The sequence below is a fragment of the Chiloscyllium plagiosum genome, chromosome 36 (assembly GCF_004010195.1).
Source record: "Chiloscyllium plagiosum isolate BGI_BamShark_2017 chromosome 36, ASM401019v2, whole genome shotgun sequence".
NCBI lineage: Eukaryota > Metazoa > Chordata > Chondrichthyes > Orectolobiformes > Hemiscylliidae > Chiloscyllium > Chiloscyllium plagiosum.
In genome coordinates this window covers 11,655,471-11,672,961 of record NC_057745.1, presented here as the reverse complement: position 1 = coordinate 11,672,961, position 17,491 = coordinate 11,655,471, and the positions used below count along the sequence as shown (strand labels likewise).

Sequence of the window (17,491 nt, the reverse complement as noted above, 5' to 3'; positions counted from 1 at the left end):
AATTAAGTTCATTGGAGTCAGTGTCAGTCCCAGCCTTGATCCTGGTGCCATTTAACCGTAACTCCCAGGATAATGATTTTGTTCATTGGGTGAAGTGCTGTAACTAGGTAAATAATAACCAGCTGATTTTCAGGAATATCCAGATCTGGAAGTTCATGGCGAAGCAATGAGGAGAATGGTCACACATAGCAGCAAAACCTTACAAAGTGTTGCTTAATTCTCTGTCGCCAAAAACAACATGACAAAGCTGGCTGTAGATTAAAAACATAGTGAGTTAACAGCAAAACAAAGTATATTCTGTCGGGTTTCAACACCTCAGCTCCTTTTGGAGTAATGTTGAAACAGGAGCACTCCCATCAAACAAAATGATTAATTGGCAGAGAACAGGGAGTGCACTGTCTGTAGCCTTTGTGGTTGAGTAGGTCCCATAATATGCAGCGTGAACACAGTGATTCAGAGCTACTCATATCTCCCCCACAGTTTATGTCCTTGAGTTCTTGTTCAGAGGTTTATAATGCCAAGCCTTCAGAGGTGCCTGCTATTACTTGTACACAGTACCATGTCCTCCTGGGCTACCAAAGCATTACTGTCATCAGCAGTGCTTCCATCTTTTGTTGAACTGTCGATACGCCCATCTTGTAAGCGTCCATGTATGGGAGAGAATAGCAGAGCAAGGCATGAGTGGCAACCTGTTCCTCACCTTCTCTCCATTTCAGTACGAATCTGAACTGTAGACAAGGGAGTTAAAAGCTTTCTCAATGCAAAAAGGAAGCTTGAGATTGATGAGGCAGAGGACTGGTCTACTCAGCTCACGGCTTTCTTTGATACAATGCAGGTTCATAGAATATCACAGAATCCCTACAGTGTGGAAACAGGCCCTTTGGCCCAACAAGTCCACACCAACCCTCCGAAGAGTAACACACCCAGACCCATTCCCCTATATTTACCCCTGACTAATGCACCTAACCTATACATCCCTGAATACTACCTGCAATTTAGCATGGTCAATTCATCTAACCTGCATATTTTTGGATTGCAGGAGGAAACCTACACAGACAGTCACCTGAGGATGGATTCAAACCGGGGATCCTAGTACTGTGAGGCAGCCATGCTAACCACTGAACCACCATGCAACCCCAAGGTCCCTTTAGTTTTCTGGAGAGTACCATCTACAACACAAACATTAGTTCTTTGCTAATTCAGTCAGTCTCTGGGAGCACAGTATTTGAGATAACTCAGAACAAAACTACTAACAGAAAACTCGACTGTGGCTGAGGAGTGGTGACACTCAGCAAGTTTAAAGTTCATTCTCACATTCGGATATCCCACAAACGCCCATCTTTATGTCTTTTACATCCTTTTGCTAAGGAGCAGGTCTGCATTTGGCACCATTCTGGATGGCAGGCAGTCCACAGACAAAGCCCAGGTTGCCAAACAGCCAGCCAATCAACAGGAAGAGGCAGGAGAGGTGTCTGTGCAATTTACGATTCCCTCAGCTCACACAAACATCAGACAAAGACCAATTGACTAGGCTGATGGCTCTGTAAAACTCAGTAGCCATGCCCAGTTGCACTTAGTGTTATTTTAATGTCAAGGGGAGCATTTGTTTAAATTTCACTGAGGGATTTGAGCCTCTTAACACAAGGCCCTCCCCTTGACCTGCCAACACTCCTTTGAAGTGAATTACAACACCTTTTCTCCCCTGCGGAGGAGATTGACTGCAGAGACAAGATTAATGCCAACTGTGGAAAATGGCATTGACCGATGAGCTCCCATCTACTTGGAATTGCCAGTTTCATATGAACAGTCACTACCACTGGCAGAATATCCAATACATTTCAAATGGGCATAGGGTCTACAAACATTTTACCAAAAACCCACCAGGAAACAGTGGTTAGATTTCACTTAGCCTTGTCCTCCTGTGATAGATCTCAGTGTATGTGTCTGAGACTCATCACTCTTTGACCTTGAGTAAATGGGTCAGAGCTCTTCCTGCCTCCACGTAATTAACATGGAGTTTATTTTCTCTTCAAACTTTGCTGAGTGTTGTAGCCTTGAAATAAAAGTGAATGTAATTATGAAAAGATTTTTGCGTATAAATATACAGATGGATAATACAGGCGTCTATTTAAAGCATCATAACTGCAGCACACAAGGTAGCTGACAACAACTTTGAAGTAACGGTTGGTTGACAAAATAAAAGTATAGAACTGGTCAAGTATAGGTTTGATCTACAGCAAGCGCTTGGTTGGACAATAAGAACCATCATGGCACCTGCCTTTGACCACTGTGTATTGCAGCTCAGTAGCCAAACCAACCCTGGAGTCATGTCCCCGCCACACTTGCCTCATTTTAGACGGGCAACCTGTAATCATCAGGCAATTGCCTGCAAAAGATTTACAACATTCCAAACATTGTCGATCCCTTATAAGTGAACTCGGAAAGGTCGCCCAAATGCTTTTTGACACAGATTCCTTTCAGCTCCCGATCCAATCTGAATTCACTGCCCTCACTGAGGGCAGGGCAGCTTCGTGCCAGGGCCAGCTCACCAGATGAAATTTTCCACAACGCAAGAATAGATGAAGCTTCCTCGTCACAAGGTGGCTTCACAACAAAGAAATTGGTTGGAACCGATCTTCCGAAGGGGCCGAGCGGCTGCACAATCCTAATGACTTTGCGGATTTTCCCGTCTGCCCCCACCCCCACTGCCAGGGCAGAGGCGTCTGTCCTCATTACAATGGGATTGGGATACGGTGACTGGGTGTCTCCACTTTGGAGGGATGTTGTTTGGAATCAAACTTCCTTTGCAATTTCTTCACAGGAACTTTCTGCGTGCAGGTACCAGGAAAACTGCCTCAGAAACAACTGTACATTTTATATACAGCAGGCACTTCACTTTTGTTTTGTTGATTTCCCAAATGAAGCCGAAGTTTACTGTTGGGATAGAGTACATTCAGGAGGGGGCTGGTGCACTTTGACCACTAGCCGAGAATATCCAGGTAGATGGGGGAGGTCTTGCCCAGAGCCTGGAGGATCCGATGAATGTCTTTGATACTCAGCCTCTGTTGTGGTTCTCGCTGCCAACATCCCAGCATGATGTCGTAGACCTCCTTAGGACACACTCTCGGCCTCTCCAGCACACGGCCCTGTGTGATGCATTCAATCACCTGCAACAAGACACAAATGCTCAGTGAGTGTCAGTAATCAACTCCAACCGCTTTCTTGTTATGTACTAAATGAAGATGGCTTCTGCAATAAAGTAAGAGGTGCATTTACAGATTGCACAGGAGCCATTGATAATCACTGGCTGCTCATCTACTCACTGTCAAGAATCTGAGCGCCACATTAGACACGGAACGATGAAAATTGTCCCAGAAGAATGTTCTAATTAGAACAGTTGCAGGCGAAAGTGATTTTACCGTCATTTTCTGCTGTAAGTATCTACATTCTGACTATTCTCAATCACAGCCCTTCAGTAACTGACCAGACATATTCTGTCCTGTCCATCTACTGCACTGCCAGTTCACCAAGAAACTGATCAAGTTTCAAAGACATTATGTTTGTGTTTTCATTTGGCTGGTCAGTGTATTAAACCAAATGGAGTCCCTTGATACCTCTGTAGATCTTTGCCAACTTTTATCATCATAAATGAAACTCATGGAACAACATAATCATCTTGTGGATTGACCATTCCAATCCCACCTACATGCTTCAGCCAGAACTGCACACTCTAAGATCAGTCCCACCAGGCAAGGCATCCTTGCTAGTTTCTATAGGTCCATATCCCCTAGTGTGTTGATTGCTCTCATTTGCAAACTTCACCCTTTTCAATTATCTTGGAACCATAGAAAGGTTTCAGCAAACAAAGAGGCCACTCAGTCCATCATGGCTGAATAAACTAGCCTCCCTTTCTAATGCCCTTTAACAGCACCCAATCTGTAACCTGCAGCTTGAGAACTCCAGATGCAGATACAATGAGTCGATGGTTTCCACCTCAACCACCAAGCAGGGCAATGATTCCAGATAGCCACCGCTCTGTGGGTGAGGACCATTTTCCTGAAGTGTCTTTGTAACTTTCTATGAATCACCTTAAATCTGTGACTTCTCTTCTAGGTGAAACAGGTTACTTTTGTCTATTCTATCCAAACCCTTTGTTAGTTTGTACAGCTCTTTCAGGTCATCATTCAGCCTCCTCTGTTCAAGTGAAATCTTTGGCAATATTCTTGTAAATCCCCTCTGTACTCAATCAAGCAATTATGTTCTTTCTGTAATGTGGTCACAAGATTTACAGAACGAAACTCTAGTGTCTTATGTAGTTGAGAGTGTGGTGCTGGAAAAGCACAGCCAGTCAGGCAGCATCCGAGGAGCAGGAGAATCGATGGTTCGGGCAAAAGCCCTTCATCAGAAATGAGGCTTGTGGGCTTACGTGTTGGAGAGATAAATGGGAGGGTAGTGGGGCTGGGGGGAATGGAGCTGAGAGTGCAATAGGTGGATGGAGGTGGTGGTAAAGGTGATAGGTCGGAGAGGAGGGTGGAGCAGATAGGTGGGAAGGAAGACCATCTCCATCCACCTATCGCATTCTAAGCTACCTTCCTTCCAGACCCAACCCCCTCCCATTTATCTCTCCACCCCCCTCAAATCCCAGCCACATTACTGATGAAGGACTTTTGTCCGAAACATCGATGCTCCTGCTTCTCGGATGCTGCCTGATCTGCTGTGCTTTTCCAGCACCACACTCTTGACTCTAATCTCCAGCATCTGCAGTCCTCACTTTCGGCCAGTGTCTTATACATCTCCATCATTACAGCTTTGCTGTTGTGTTCAACACCTTGCTCAATGAAGGAATGCATCCCATATGCCCTGTTTGCCACCTTATCTACCTGCTCTGCCATCTTCAGAGAGTTGTCGACATGCACTCCAAGGTCTCTCACTTGCTCTCTCCTTTTGTATACCCTCCCACTTACTGGATGTTCCCTTGTTTTTGTTTTCTGTCCCCAGCTGAATTACTCCATACTTCCCTGAATTGAATTCCATTTGCCCCGTTTCTGACCACTCAACCAAACCATTTATCTTCTTCTGGTAGATAGCCATCTTATTTACCATCATCCACTTAGGATTGCCAGTCGGAAATGCAGTGTGGGTACATGTGCAACTTATACATGTATGACACAGTGGCTCAGTGGTCAGCTCTGCTGCCTCACATCAACTGGGACCTCGGTTCAATTCTACCCTTGGGTAACTGTCTGTATAGAGTTTGCATGTGTTAGCGTAGGTTTCCCCCAAGTGCTCCAGTTCCTCTCACAGTCCAAGGATGTGCAGATCAGGTGGATTGGCCATGCTAAATTGCCCAAAATGTCCAAGGATATGCAGACTAGGTGACTAGATGGACAATGTAGGGTTTCAGGGATAGGGTAGGGGGATTGGGATGTTTCTGGAGGGGCGGTGTGGACTTTATGGGCCAAATGGATTGTTTCCACACTGTAGGGATTCTATAATACACACACATTGCAAGAATATCTTTGCAAGAGGAAAAGCAACATTGATACTGCATAAGAGGTGAGCACTTGATTGGTGGGTAAATGGACACTTGCTGATAGAGGTGTAAGCAATGCTGACTGACGGTCAGCTACAGGCTTCTTTTCACATTTTAACTCAAGCACATTAATGGTGTTTAGTCAGGCCAGCGCTCTGAGACATGATCCAGCAAATAGCTCTCAGCTATTTTGTTGAGGTGAAACAGGTGCAGTGTGTGCACTTTGCATCTTCTAAGAACAGGACCCTGTGTATAAAATGTATAAACTCCACAGTGCACCCCATGCCTGATGGACAAACTTAATCAAAAGAAAAAACAGAAATTGCTGGAAAAGTTCAGCAGATCTGGTAGCATCTGTGGAGAGAAATCAGAGTTAACATTTCAGGTTGAGCAACCCTTCTTCAGTGCTCCTCAGGCCCAATCCGAATTGGGCTGTCAACATAATTCCTTGCATATTCACGATTATTCAGCAAAAGCTGTCCAATTCCTGTGAAAAGACCTGATGAGGACAAGTTGACAAGGTTTGACAAAATGTGCTCTTTTTCAGGAATGTTCAAATTTAGTATTCCATGTATCAGATCTCCATGACACACTTTTGGACAGGCAGACAGCAGCAAGGATTTCAAGGAGACAGAAGAGCTTTTCGTGAGCGGAAAAACCCTCCGGAGTAGAGGGGAAGAAGCTCGAGGGAAGCATTAATTCAGAGTTATCGGGAAGATGTCAGTATGAGGACAGAAGATTGGAGAAGTTGAGAGGAAACAAAGAGTCATAGTCGATGGATAATTTTGCAGATGGAAAGTGACTTGTAGTGGTGTTTCACATGACTCAGTTTTGGGTCCCTTGCTGCTTGTGGTAAAGATTCATGATTTAGCATTAAATTTCAGAGGCATGTTTGGGAAATTGTGTAGTTTTAAAGCAAACACATTGACCGTGTTTGGTCAGATCAGTGCTCTGAGACATGAGCAGCAAATAGCCATTATCTACTTTGTTGAGATGAGACAGAAGGAAAGAACACGTACATGCACTGCACCTGTTTCAACTCAACAAAATAGGTGAGAGCTAGTTGCTGGATCGTGTCTCAGAGCACTGGCCTGACCAAACACCATCAATGTGCTTGATTTAAAATGTGAAAGAAAAGCCTGTAGCTAACTGCCAGTCAGCATTAATGGGTGCATTCTCTGTGGTGACACCTCTATCAATGAGAGACCACATGACCACTAATCAGCACTCTCCTCTCATACAGTACCAATGTTGCTTTTCCCTTTGAATAGGTATTCTTGCAAAGTGTCCCACTAAATTCATGTCGCTTTGACACAATGTGCTTTAATCAGCAGTACTAAAGTTCTGCACTAGTAAATGAGTATTTGAATATTAAATTGTAATTTCATTGGCTGCTTGTATATAGAACTTTTATTTTTTAAAAATTGGGATAGAAATTTGGATAGAAATAGTGCTCAAAGGTAATGATGTTTGTTTGAAGAGCCAGAGCAGACACAATGGGCTGAATGGCCTCCTTGTATGCTGTAACATATGCTATCCCCTGATTCTGTGAAGTGCCTTCCTATCTCAAAATGTAGGCTGAATCATTCATGGCTGGGCCATGAAAAATATCACTTTGGCTTTGAGCAATGGCTAAAGGAAAGTCCTGCGCGACATAAGCTGTCGTCCATATTCACTGGAATATGCAAACAACATGGAAATAGCTTAAGGTGATACAAGCTTTTGTGTGAATGTTCGAATTTAAATTTGAGCAGCAAACACACACGCCGCCATGTGAGCAGCTCTCTTCACAACATACGGACTAAGCTTCAACCTCTATCTCACTGAGAAACAGAAGTGCAATACCAGCCTTGCAGCAGACAACGCCCCTCCTGAAAATCAATGGAGTCCTATAACAGCAGTTTCCGGGGGAAAACAGACAACTTCAAAGCAACTGCTTTAGCAGAAGCACTTTCAAACAAACCTATTGGACTATAACCTGGTGTTGTGTGATTTTTAACTTTGTACACCCCAGTCCAACACTGACACTATCACATCTTAGCAGAGCCTGCAGATATACAATCTGTGAATCTTTACTGATATGTTTTATTTTTAAAATCTGCATTTTAAATTGGCCAAGTTATCTCTGATATTCTAAAGTTGCATGTTTCTGCATGCTCTGGAGTGTGTTTGTTCACATTACTGAGAAGCATGAGAAGCACTTTCTGGTTCACAATATTTTCTATCCAAGTGGATTTTAGCAGAAAAATCTAACTTTAATTGTGTTTAACTCAAGAATACCTATTTTTCTAAACCCTTATGATTGTACAGAGCAAAACACAGACTGAATTGTCAATACAGCAACTATTTTTAGCTTCAACAATCTGTTGTGGTCAAGCAAACACTGGAGAAAGAAGAAGAAATAGTTACATCTCCTCAACCCAGAGTTGTAACAAGCCTCTGAAAACTCTTCTCCTTAATTATCTGAAATAACTCCACAGAGGCCAGTATCCCATCACCCTTTATTTACACATGGACAGCCCTTGATGTGAGTACTGGCTCTTCAGAATCTCTGACACTCATAGAACATTACAGCACAGTACAGGCCCTTCAGCCCTTGATGTTGCTCCACCTTGTGGAATCTCCTCTTTTTATTTTTTTTTGCGCACTCCTGTTCTTTTTTTTTCTTCCGTTTTTTTCTAAATTTAACCCCCACACTACCACCTAAGTGCGGTAGTGCTTATTTTCTCTCCAGCACCCGTGGTGTGTGTGTGCAGGTGTGAGACACAGTGAAAGACACAAAGTGCACAAATCTTTATTCAAATTCTACCACCAGGAAGATAGGAAAACACCCGGGTGGCCAGTGACAAACACTGCCCTTCACATCAAAGGGCAGTGCTGTGTGATCAAAACAGTGAGGGGGAGAGTAGGGACTAAATCAAAATAGAGTTGGAGGGAGAAATGATGCACTCCACTCCCTGCGGCGCCCACCTCTCCCTGAACAACTCCAGGGTGTTGGTGGACACCGCGTGCTCCTTCTCCAAGGACACTGGGCTCTAACGTAACCGCGGAAGAGGGGCAGGCAGTCGGCCCTAACGACCCCCTTCACGTCTCCTCTTTTTAGCTATCAGCCCAGGGCTCCCTGATTGAACCAGATTAACAGCCCCAATCAGGGGACTCGTATTCTATGGGGTCCAGCTGGCTGACCTCGTTATAATCACTACATTATCCTCCCTTCATCCTAAATGGTTCTAAAGACTATCCACTTTGTGTCGTGCTGTTCTTCTTTCTTGAAAGCCTCTGAAATTCTTTCAATTTGGCCCTACCTCCCTCCCTCTACAACCTTTAACAGGGCTTTTTTTTGTTCTTTCCGTCTCCAATCTCCCCCCTCTTTGACTCTACCTTTCCTTCTTGTTAACCTCTTTGAGATACTTTCCCTCTGTCAAGAGCCACTATGCCAAATCTGTAATAGAAAGAAGGAAATTAACCACTGCTCATGCACATCAGGAAGCAGAAGAGGCTTAATCATGTAGGAGTTTACATCTCCTTAGTAATCCTAGTGCCCAACTGACGAGTTCGGCAATTAAATACAGGCACTGAAATGAAAGCACTATAGAACTCTTGAATGTGAAAATCAGTTACAACAGAGAATTCTAACGAGGAAGGCAGCTGACAAAAAGAAAATAGAAGAATATAAATTAAAAATGGCAAAAAGGTGCAGAATACATATTAAGCTGCACCTCTTAATTCAGTTGGCATCTGTTCTGTATTTTCAGTTATGTGATAGTTCAGCACACTGTGGTAAGAAAAGCCCAACATTCATCAGTGAGACAAAAGACATGGAGCAAAGTCGGGGAAAACAGTGTTGTTGTTAGGCATGATGTAATTGAAAGGCAGAGGCATGTTTGAAGTTCTGGATGGAGGTCCAAAAGAGTGGAGATCCACAAAAATTCTACTACAGAAAATAATTACAGAAATTAATTAAATACTGGGTCTTTTTACATACAGGATTGAAATACAAGTGGATAGAAGCCATGCCTCTGGTTCAGCCACACCAAAGCAGTTGGTGATCAGTTCTGAGGATCATGCCTGAGGAAGGCCTCGGAAGGAATACAGAGTGGATTTACACAGTGACACTTGGACTCCAAGGCTCAAATCCCAAGGACAGAGAAAGTAAACTATGATTTGGATTCTGAAAAATTTAAAAGGTCAAGAGATGGCTTGATCAAAGATTTTTAGATTTGACGAGATAGAGAGAAATTATTTCTGGTGGATTGTCAGTCTGAGGTGTATAGCAGGCCTGAGTGAAGTTTTTAGAAGTGAAATGGAGAAATATTTCTACGAGCGAGGTGTTGGAAATATTGAACCTTCTTTCACAAGCAGCAACCATTTGTAAATCTTAAATCTGAGATTGTTAGATTTGTGTTATCCAAGTTATTAAGAGATATAAGGAGTAGATGGGTATTTGGAGCTTGGTTGCAGATCAGCCATGATTGAATTGAATAGCAGAATAGTCTCAAGGGGTTAAACAGTCTCCTTCTGTCTCTATGAATGGCTTAATCCTGTTTCTAGTGCCATTGTATGTCATGAGTCAGTGCGAAAATTACAGCAGTCTGAGGTTAGTGTCAGTTAGCAAGTGAAATACCAACACTTAGAAAATTAATATCTCTGAGGGAGGAAATGGCCAGTATTTTAGAGGTTAATATTATCCAGTGAGGAAATGATCAGTGTTTCAGGGATTAATATCACAGAGTGAGGAAATTATGTGTATTTCAGGGGTTAATATCTCAGAGTGAGGAAATAGAGTCATAGAGATATACAGCACGGAAACAGACCCTTCAGTCCAACTCATCCATGCCAACCTGATACCCCAATGCAATCTAGTCCCATTTGCCAGCACCTGGCCCATATCCCTCCAAACCCTTCCTATTCATATACTCATCCAGATGCCTTTTAAATGTTGCAATTGTACCAGCCTCCACCACTTCCTCTGGCTGCTCATTCCATATACGCACTACCCTCTGTGTGAGAAAGTTGTCCATTAGGTCCCTTTTATAATTATCCCCAGTCTATTTGAACTAAAATACAGAACACACAAAAAAGGAATAGGCCATTCAGCCCCTCATTCTTCCCTCCCATTTGATAAGATCATATGCCCAGGCTACAACTATTCTTTTGGGCTCAAATATGTTCAGTGATCCAACTTCCATGATGCTCCACAATTCCAGGCATTCACTATCCTCTCGGAGACGAAATTTAATTGCATGTCAGTTTTAAATAAGTGTCCCATTATTCTATAACTCTGTCCCAAACGATGAGTGTTTAAGGGGTTAATATCACAGGTTGAGGAAATGGTGTGTGTTTCAGGGGTTAATATCACAGAGTGGGGAAATGATGTGTGTTTTAGGGGTTTAATATCACAGATTGAGGAAATGATGTGTATTTCAGGGGTTAATATCATAGATTGAGGAAATGATGCGTATTTCAGAGGTTAGTATACAGAGTGGCAAAATGATGTGTGTTTCAGGAGTTAATATCACAGAGTGGGGAAATGATGTGTATTTCAGGGGTTAATATCACAGAGTTTGGAAATGATGTGTATTTCAGGGGTTAATATCACAGAGTGAGGAAATGTGTATTTCAGGGGTTAATATACAGAGTGAGGAAATGATGCGTGTTTCAGGGGTTAATATAAAGAGTGAGGAAATGATGGGTTCTTCAGGGGTTAATATACAGAGTGGGTAAATGATGCGTGTTTCAGGGGTTAATATACAGAGTGGGGAAATGATGTGTATTTCAGGGGTTAATATACAGAGTGGGGAAATGATGCATGTTTCAGGGATCAATATCACAGAGTGGGAAAATGATGTGTATTTCAGGGGTTAATATCACAGTGAGGAAATGATGTGTATTTCAGGGGTTAATATCACAAAGTGGGGAAATGATGTGTGTTTCAGTGGTTAATATCACAGAATGGGGAAATGATGTGTGCTTCAGGGGTTAATATCACAGAATGGGGAAATGATGTGTATTTTAGGGGTTAATATACAGAGTGAGGAAATGATGTGTATTTTAGGGGTTAATATCACAGTGAGGAAATGATGTGTATTTCAGGGGTTAATATCACAGAGTGGGGAAATGATGTGTGTTTCAGGTGTTAATATCACAGAATGGGGAAATGATGTGTGTTTCAGGGATTAATATCACAGAATGGTGAAATGATGTGTATTTTAGGGGTTAATATCACAGAGTGGGGAAATGATGTGTATTTCAGGGGTTAATATACAGAGTGGGGAAATGATGTGTATTTCAAGGGTTAATATCACAGAGTGAGGAAATGATGTGTATTTCAGGGGTTAATATACAGAGTGAGGAAATGGTGTGTATTTCAGGGGTTAATATACAGAGTGGGGAAATTATGTGTATTTCAGGGGTTAATATACAGAGTGAGGAAATGTGTATTTCAGGGGTTAATATACAGTGAGGAAATGTGTATTTCAGGGGTTAATATCACAGAGTGGGGAAATGATGCGTGTTTCAGGGGTTTATATACAGAGTGGGGAAATGGTGTGTGTTTCAGGGGTTAATATACAGAGTGGTGAAATGATGTGTATTTCAGGGGTTAATATACAGAGTGGGGAAATGATATGTGTTTCAGGGGTTAATATACAGAGTGGGGAAATAATGTATTTCAGGGGTTAATATCACCAACAAGAGACCAGCCTATATCGACTAACTGAGTGCTCAACAGGTTTAAATCATTCAGAGAGTGAATCATCTTTTTCTTCACAACTACCTAATCTGTATATTTCAGGAAGTGAATTTTTACTTGAATTTCCTGCCTAGATGTGATATTGTTAGTCACTGTGTGTCTAATTGACTAAAGTTGAGTTCCCATCATGGTTTGGTAATTATGAGAGAATGACACAGATAAAATCTCCTATTGAAACAGCTCCATGGCGGAGGGCAGTTACATCTCTCCACAATGTGACAACACTGTTTTGCTGAACAGTATTATGCAAACAAATAGAAAAACTCATCTGGCTCATCACAGACTCTAATACACCACTTGTTCCACAGCCTGAGGAGTGCATTTAATTACCAGGCAGGATGTGTGTATATGGATGTGTCAGGAACTGAGTGAACATTAAAACAGAAAAAAATTAAGCGATAATAAAGTAAATGAAATCTCCCCAGCTTTACGAACAAAGTGGATAATCCCTTCCTCTCATATTATACATGGAGTTAATTAGTTTAATTAATTACATGGCAACCATGGTGGCATTCATTTGTGATCACCTGTTCCTGAGTACAACTAACTGGCAAAACAACGAGTCCCAGGTTGGCACCTGTGCCCCAGGGGGATGTGGCACAGCGACTGTTGGGAAAAGATCAGGGTCTGTGCCTGGTTCAAAACAGGTTCAAGTGGAATAACAACAACAACCTGCATTTACAGAGAGTCTGCAATGTAGGAATGAACTCTTGAGACAAAAACGAAATGTGAGCTGGCTTGAAGACAAGATTTTAGGAGTTGCCGCAAAGTCAGATGTGATGGCTAAGTGAGACTTTGTGTAGGAGGGAAGGGCAGTAGCAGAGGATAATGAGGGGAAAGCATGGGAGATGGTCAGGAGAACACTGGGATTATTGAGTTTGGATGTAACAAAGGCACAAATTAAGGTGCGTTGAAGTAGGTGTGTGAAGAAGCAACATTAGGGGGATGAAAGTTATCTCCTTTGGGGACAGCAAGAATATAAGTTTGGAAAATCAGTTTGTAGTTACAGAGGATGAGAAAATTGCACAAAGACTGGTTCAGTGTGATATGGTGTATAAGGAGGATGATGGAGTTGGTGACAAGCAGAGCCTTGCTGGGACAGGTGGGAGGAATAGAATCATACAGTCATAGAGTTATACAGTCATATAGTTATCGAGTTATACAGTCATATAGTCATACAGTTATAGAATCATACAGTCATAGAGTTATACAGTCATATAGTCATAGAGTCAATTAGGAGAAAGTGAGGACTGCAGATGCTGTAGACCAGAGTTGAAAAGTGTGGTGCTGGAAAAGCGCAGCAGGCCAGGCAGCATCCGAGGAGCGGGAGAGTGTTGTCCTGAGCTGGGACAGGGCTGAATGCAGGGAGTGTAGGTAGCGGCGCATGGCTGCGAGCATGGAGTGGAGGATCCGGAAGGAGGTCTATTGCTGGAGCCTTAAGATTTGTTGCAGGTACTGGTTGTCCTGGTTGGGTCCAAATTGTGTTGGTCTGAATGTAGTCTGGAGTCCCTGTGGGGTCAGTTGGTTCCGTAGGCAGGTGCTGAGGAAGGAGATGTAACTGTGGTAGCGAGTCTGTTTCAGGACGTGGCTGAAGAGCTTCAGGGCAGGAGAGATGACCTGGGGGGTGCATTGAGAGAGGGACTCACTGAGATCCTTGTAGATGGAGGAGGAGAGCTTCTTCAAGGTAGGCATCCTTGCAAGAGGATTCGCAGTAGGTTAAGATCAACTAGGAGAAAGTGAGGACTGCAGATGCTGGAGACTAGAGTTGAAAAGTATGGTGCTGGAAAAGCACAGCTCCTCGGATGCTTCCTGGCTATGACTCATACAGTCATAGAGTTATACAGTCATAGAGTCATATAGTCATAGAATCACACAGTCATTGAGTCATACAGTCATAGAATCATATAGTTATAAAGTCAGAAAAGTCATACAGCACAGAAAAAGGCACTTCGGTCTAATCGGTCCATGCTGACCATAATCCCAACTAAACTAGCGCCACCTGCCTGTGTTTGGCCCATATCACTTCAAGCACTTTTTATTCTGTTCTTCTCTAAATATCATTTAAATGTTGTAACTGTACCCTTATCCATCACTTCCTCTGGAAGTCCATTCCGTACATGAACCACTCACTGTGTAAAATAAAATTGCCCTTCTTGACTTTTTAAAATCTTTCTCCTCTCACTTTAAAGATGGACGAATGGATCTTCAAGGATGAGCCACTTCCCCCACTGGCGGAAGCTTTGAATAATGAAGGAAAAATAAAACATCTTTGCTTTTAAGGATAATTGAAGAAGTTGTTGGTTTTGACAGATAGAAATTGATTGGAGAAATTGATGCCCAGTAGTCCATAATGTCTAGGTCAGGCAGATTGGGTGATGGATAGTCACAACATCGGTACACCAGCTGGGCTCAAATGTACCTTGCTTGGACTATATAGAGTCAAAAACAGGAGTGAGGGAAAATTTCGATGGCATTCCTGGAAATTAAATGGCACGAGGTACTTTGCATGATTTTTGTGCCCTTCAGTGCACAACTATCCCCAGTTTTCCAAGAAAAGGTTACTCACAGGACACCTTCCAAACTCTCGATCTCTACTATCTAGAAGGACATGGGCAGCAGAAATATTGGAGATACTATTACCAGCATGTTCATCTCCTAGCTAAACACCATCCTGATTTGGAAATATATCACTGCTCCTTTACGGTCAAGGAGTCAAAATCCAGGGACTCCTTCTCTAACAGCACTGTGGGTGGTATCTCAGCCACATGGACTGCAGCAGTTCAAAGAATGCGGGTCACTCATACCTTGACAAGGGCAATTAAGGATGGGCAATAAATCCAGGCTGAGTCAGCGACGAAAGAATAAAAAAAGATCAAGTGAAAGACTAAAAAGAGATATATTATGCTAAACTGTGAAGTGTTAGGAAAAATAAGCATGGAAATTTAATTGGGAAAGCAGTTGAAAATGACGGCAGCTAACAATGGTGAATCACAGTTGTGATTATTGCTGTTCAGCATGGAATGATTGGATTGTAGCAAGTTACGCTCAATGAGAGAGATTCAACAGAGGATTAGAAAATTGAAAGGATGAATTACAGATTCATTTTAGTCCAAAGAAATGTATGGTGGTTCTACAGTAGCAGTTCTACTGAAAAATTACTTAATTGAAATGGAACGGTGCATGTCTTCCATGAATTGTTGTAACATTATAAAAAGGCAGAATCTGGTGTTAATCATTGTTCTGAGAATATTGGTTATTCAATGTAATCCGTGCTTGGCCATTCAAACTAATGCATCACTTCATCATTTCAGGAAAGCTGACTGACCAGTTGTGGAATGAACAGCCTGAGAGACTGAAGGGTGAGTCTGACAGTCTTCTGCTCACATGGCTCTGTCTCTCTCTAAGCCCCCACGTTCTTTGTAGCAATGTTAGCCTTTCTCTCCCCCCAACTCGTCCCAAATCCCCAGCAGATATCCAGGATGATGCTTCCAGCCTCTTACCTCGTTGTTAGAGAGCTGGAACCAGGGCTGTTTGCCGTAGGTGAAGATCTCCCACAGGATCACTCCAAAGCTCCAGACGTCACTCTCGGTGGTGAACTTGCGATACATTATACTCTCAGGAGGCATCCAGCGAATTGGAAGCATGGTGTGACCACCCACCTGGAACACAGTCAATCATTGAACTCAGTGAATGACTAGCTACATTACGATGTACCTTGTCACAATGTAACACAATTGTAAAAGTGTGGCGCAGTATAAACTAACAGATGGATGGAAAACTGTGAAACATCAATGCTTGGTGGAATGTAATTTTATGTGATACACATAGATTTTCCCAATTGGTACAGACTTGAAAACATTGGGAGCATTAGCATGAAATTAAAACACACAAGTATAGACTCCCAGAAATATACATGCATAGATTCATGTGTGCACAAAGTACAAAGCCAAAACATGCCAAGTAACATCATACTATCATAAGGACTAGGAGCAGGGCAAGACCATTTGGTATTTCAAGCCTTCTCCACCATTTTACATGATCGCAACCGATCTTCTACCTCAGGCTCAGTGGTTAGCACTGCTGCCTCAGAGCACCAGGGACCCGGGTTCGATTCCAACCTTAGGTGACAGTCTGTGTGGAGTTTGCACATTCTCCCCGTGTCTGTGTGGGTTTCCGCCGGGTGCTCCAGTTTCCTCCCAAAGTCCAAAGATGTGCAGGTCAGGTGAATTGGCCATGCTAAATTGCCCATAGTGTTCAGGGATGTTAGATGCATTAGGTAGGGGTAAATATAGGATAGAGGAATGGGTCTGGGTGGGTTACTCTTTGGAGGGTCAGTGTGGACTTCTGTGTCGACATTGTAGGGACTCTCTGTATATGTTACTCTACTTTTCTGTTCACTCCCTATATCCATTGAGTAATCGCTCCACAAAATCCATGACTTTCTGTGGTAGAGAATTCCAAGGATTCACAACCTTTGGAGTCTAGACATTTCTCCTCCTAAATGATTGGACCCTTTATTGATAACTATGCCCCTAATATGTTAGCCTCCCCATCAGCCTTTTCTTGTCAATAAGATGCTAGGGAGGCAGTGTTCCGATGGTAATGTCAGTGGATGAGAAACCCAGAACTGCAGGCAATGTTCTGGGGACATGGATTTGAATCCTACCATGGCAGATAGCTAAATGTAAAATAAAGTCTGAACAAAAGTGGGCCTAATGACTGCCGATTGTTGTCAAAACCTACATGGTTCACTAATGTCATTTTGGGTAGGAAATCTGCCATCCTTTCCTGGTTTGGCCTACATGTGGCTCCAGACCCACAGCAATGATTCACCTCCTGACTTTTAACTTCCCTCTAGGCAATTAGAGGTAAGCAATAAATGTTCAGCCAGGCAATGATGCCCACATTCCTCAGAGTTTTCACTGTACTCCTGTACATGAGTACACATGACAATAAAGCTCAAAAAAAGCTCCAAGAGTTAAACGAAGGAAGGCAAACAAGTGTTGGGAACTGATTGGTTATTTGTATTAAAATATATTCAGAGAAGAGTCGGGTTCTTGTGGCACATTGGTAGTGCTTAAAAATGTGTTGCTGGAAAAAAGCGCAGCAGGTCAGACAGCATCAAAGGAACAGGAGAATCGACGTTTCGGGCATAAGCCCTTATTCAGGAATGAGAAGGGTGTGCCAAGCAGGCTAAGATAAAAGGT

The 17,491-nt window shown here is 42.7% G+C and overlaps 1 protein-coding gene across 1 annotated transcript in view; it reads right to left on the bottom strand.

Annotated features, from left to right (window-relative positions):
* Positions 1-1,058: 1,058 nt before the first annotated feature.
* Positions 1,059-17,491, bottom strand: part of LOC122540954 (NT-3 growth factor receptor-like) — a 741,002-nt gene continuing 724,569 nt past the window's right edge. Inside the window, exons 16-17 of the mRNA XM_043677305.1 lie at positions 15,785-15,943; positions 1,059-3,167 (exon numbers count right to left, since the gene is read on the bottom strand). Of these exons, the coding sequence (XP_043533240.1) occupies positions 2,982-3,167; positions 15,785-15,943 (345 nt within the window). The 3' untranslated portion in view covers positions 1,059-2,981. The remainder of the gene's footprint in view (positions 3,168-15,784; positions 15,944-17,491) is intronic.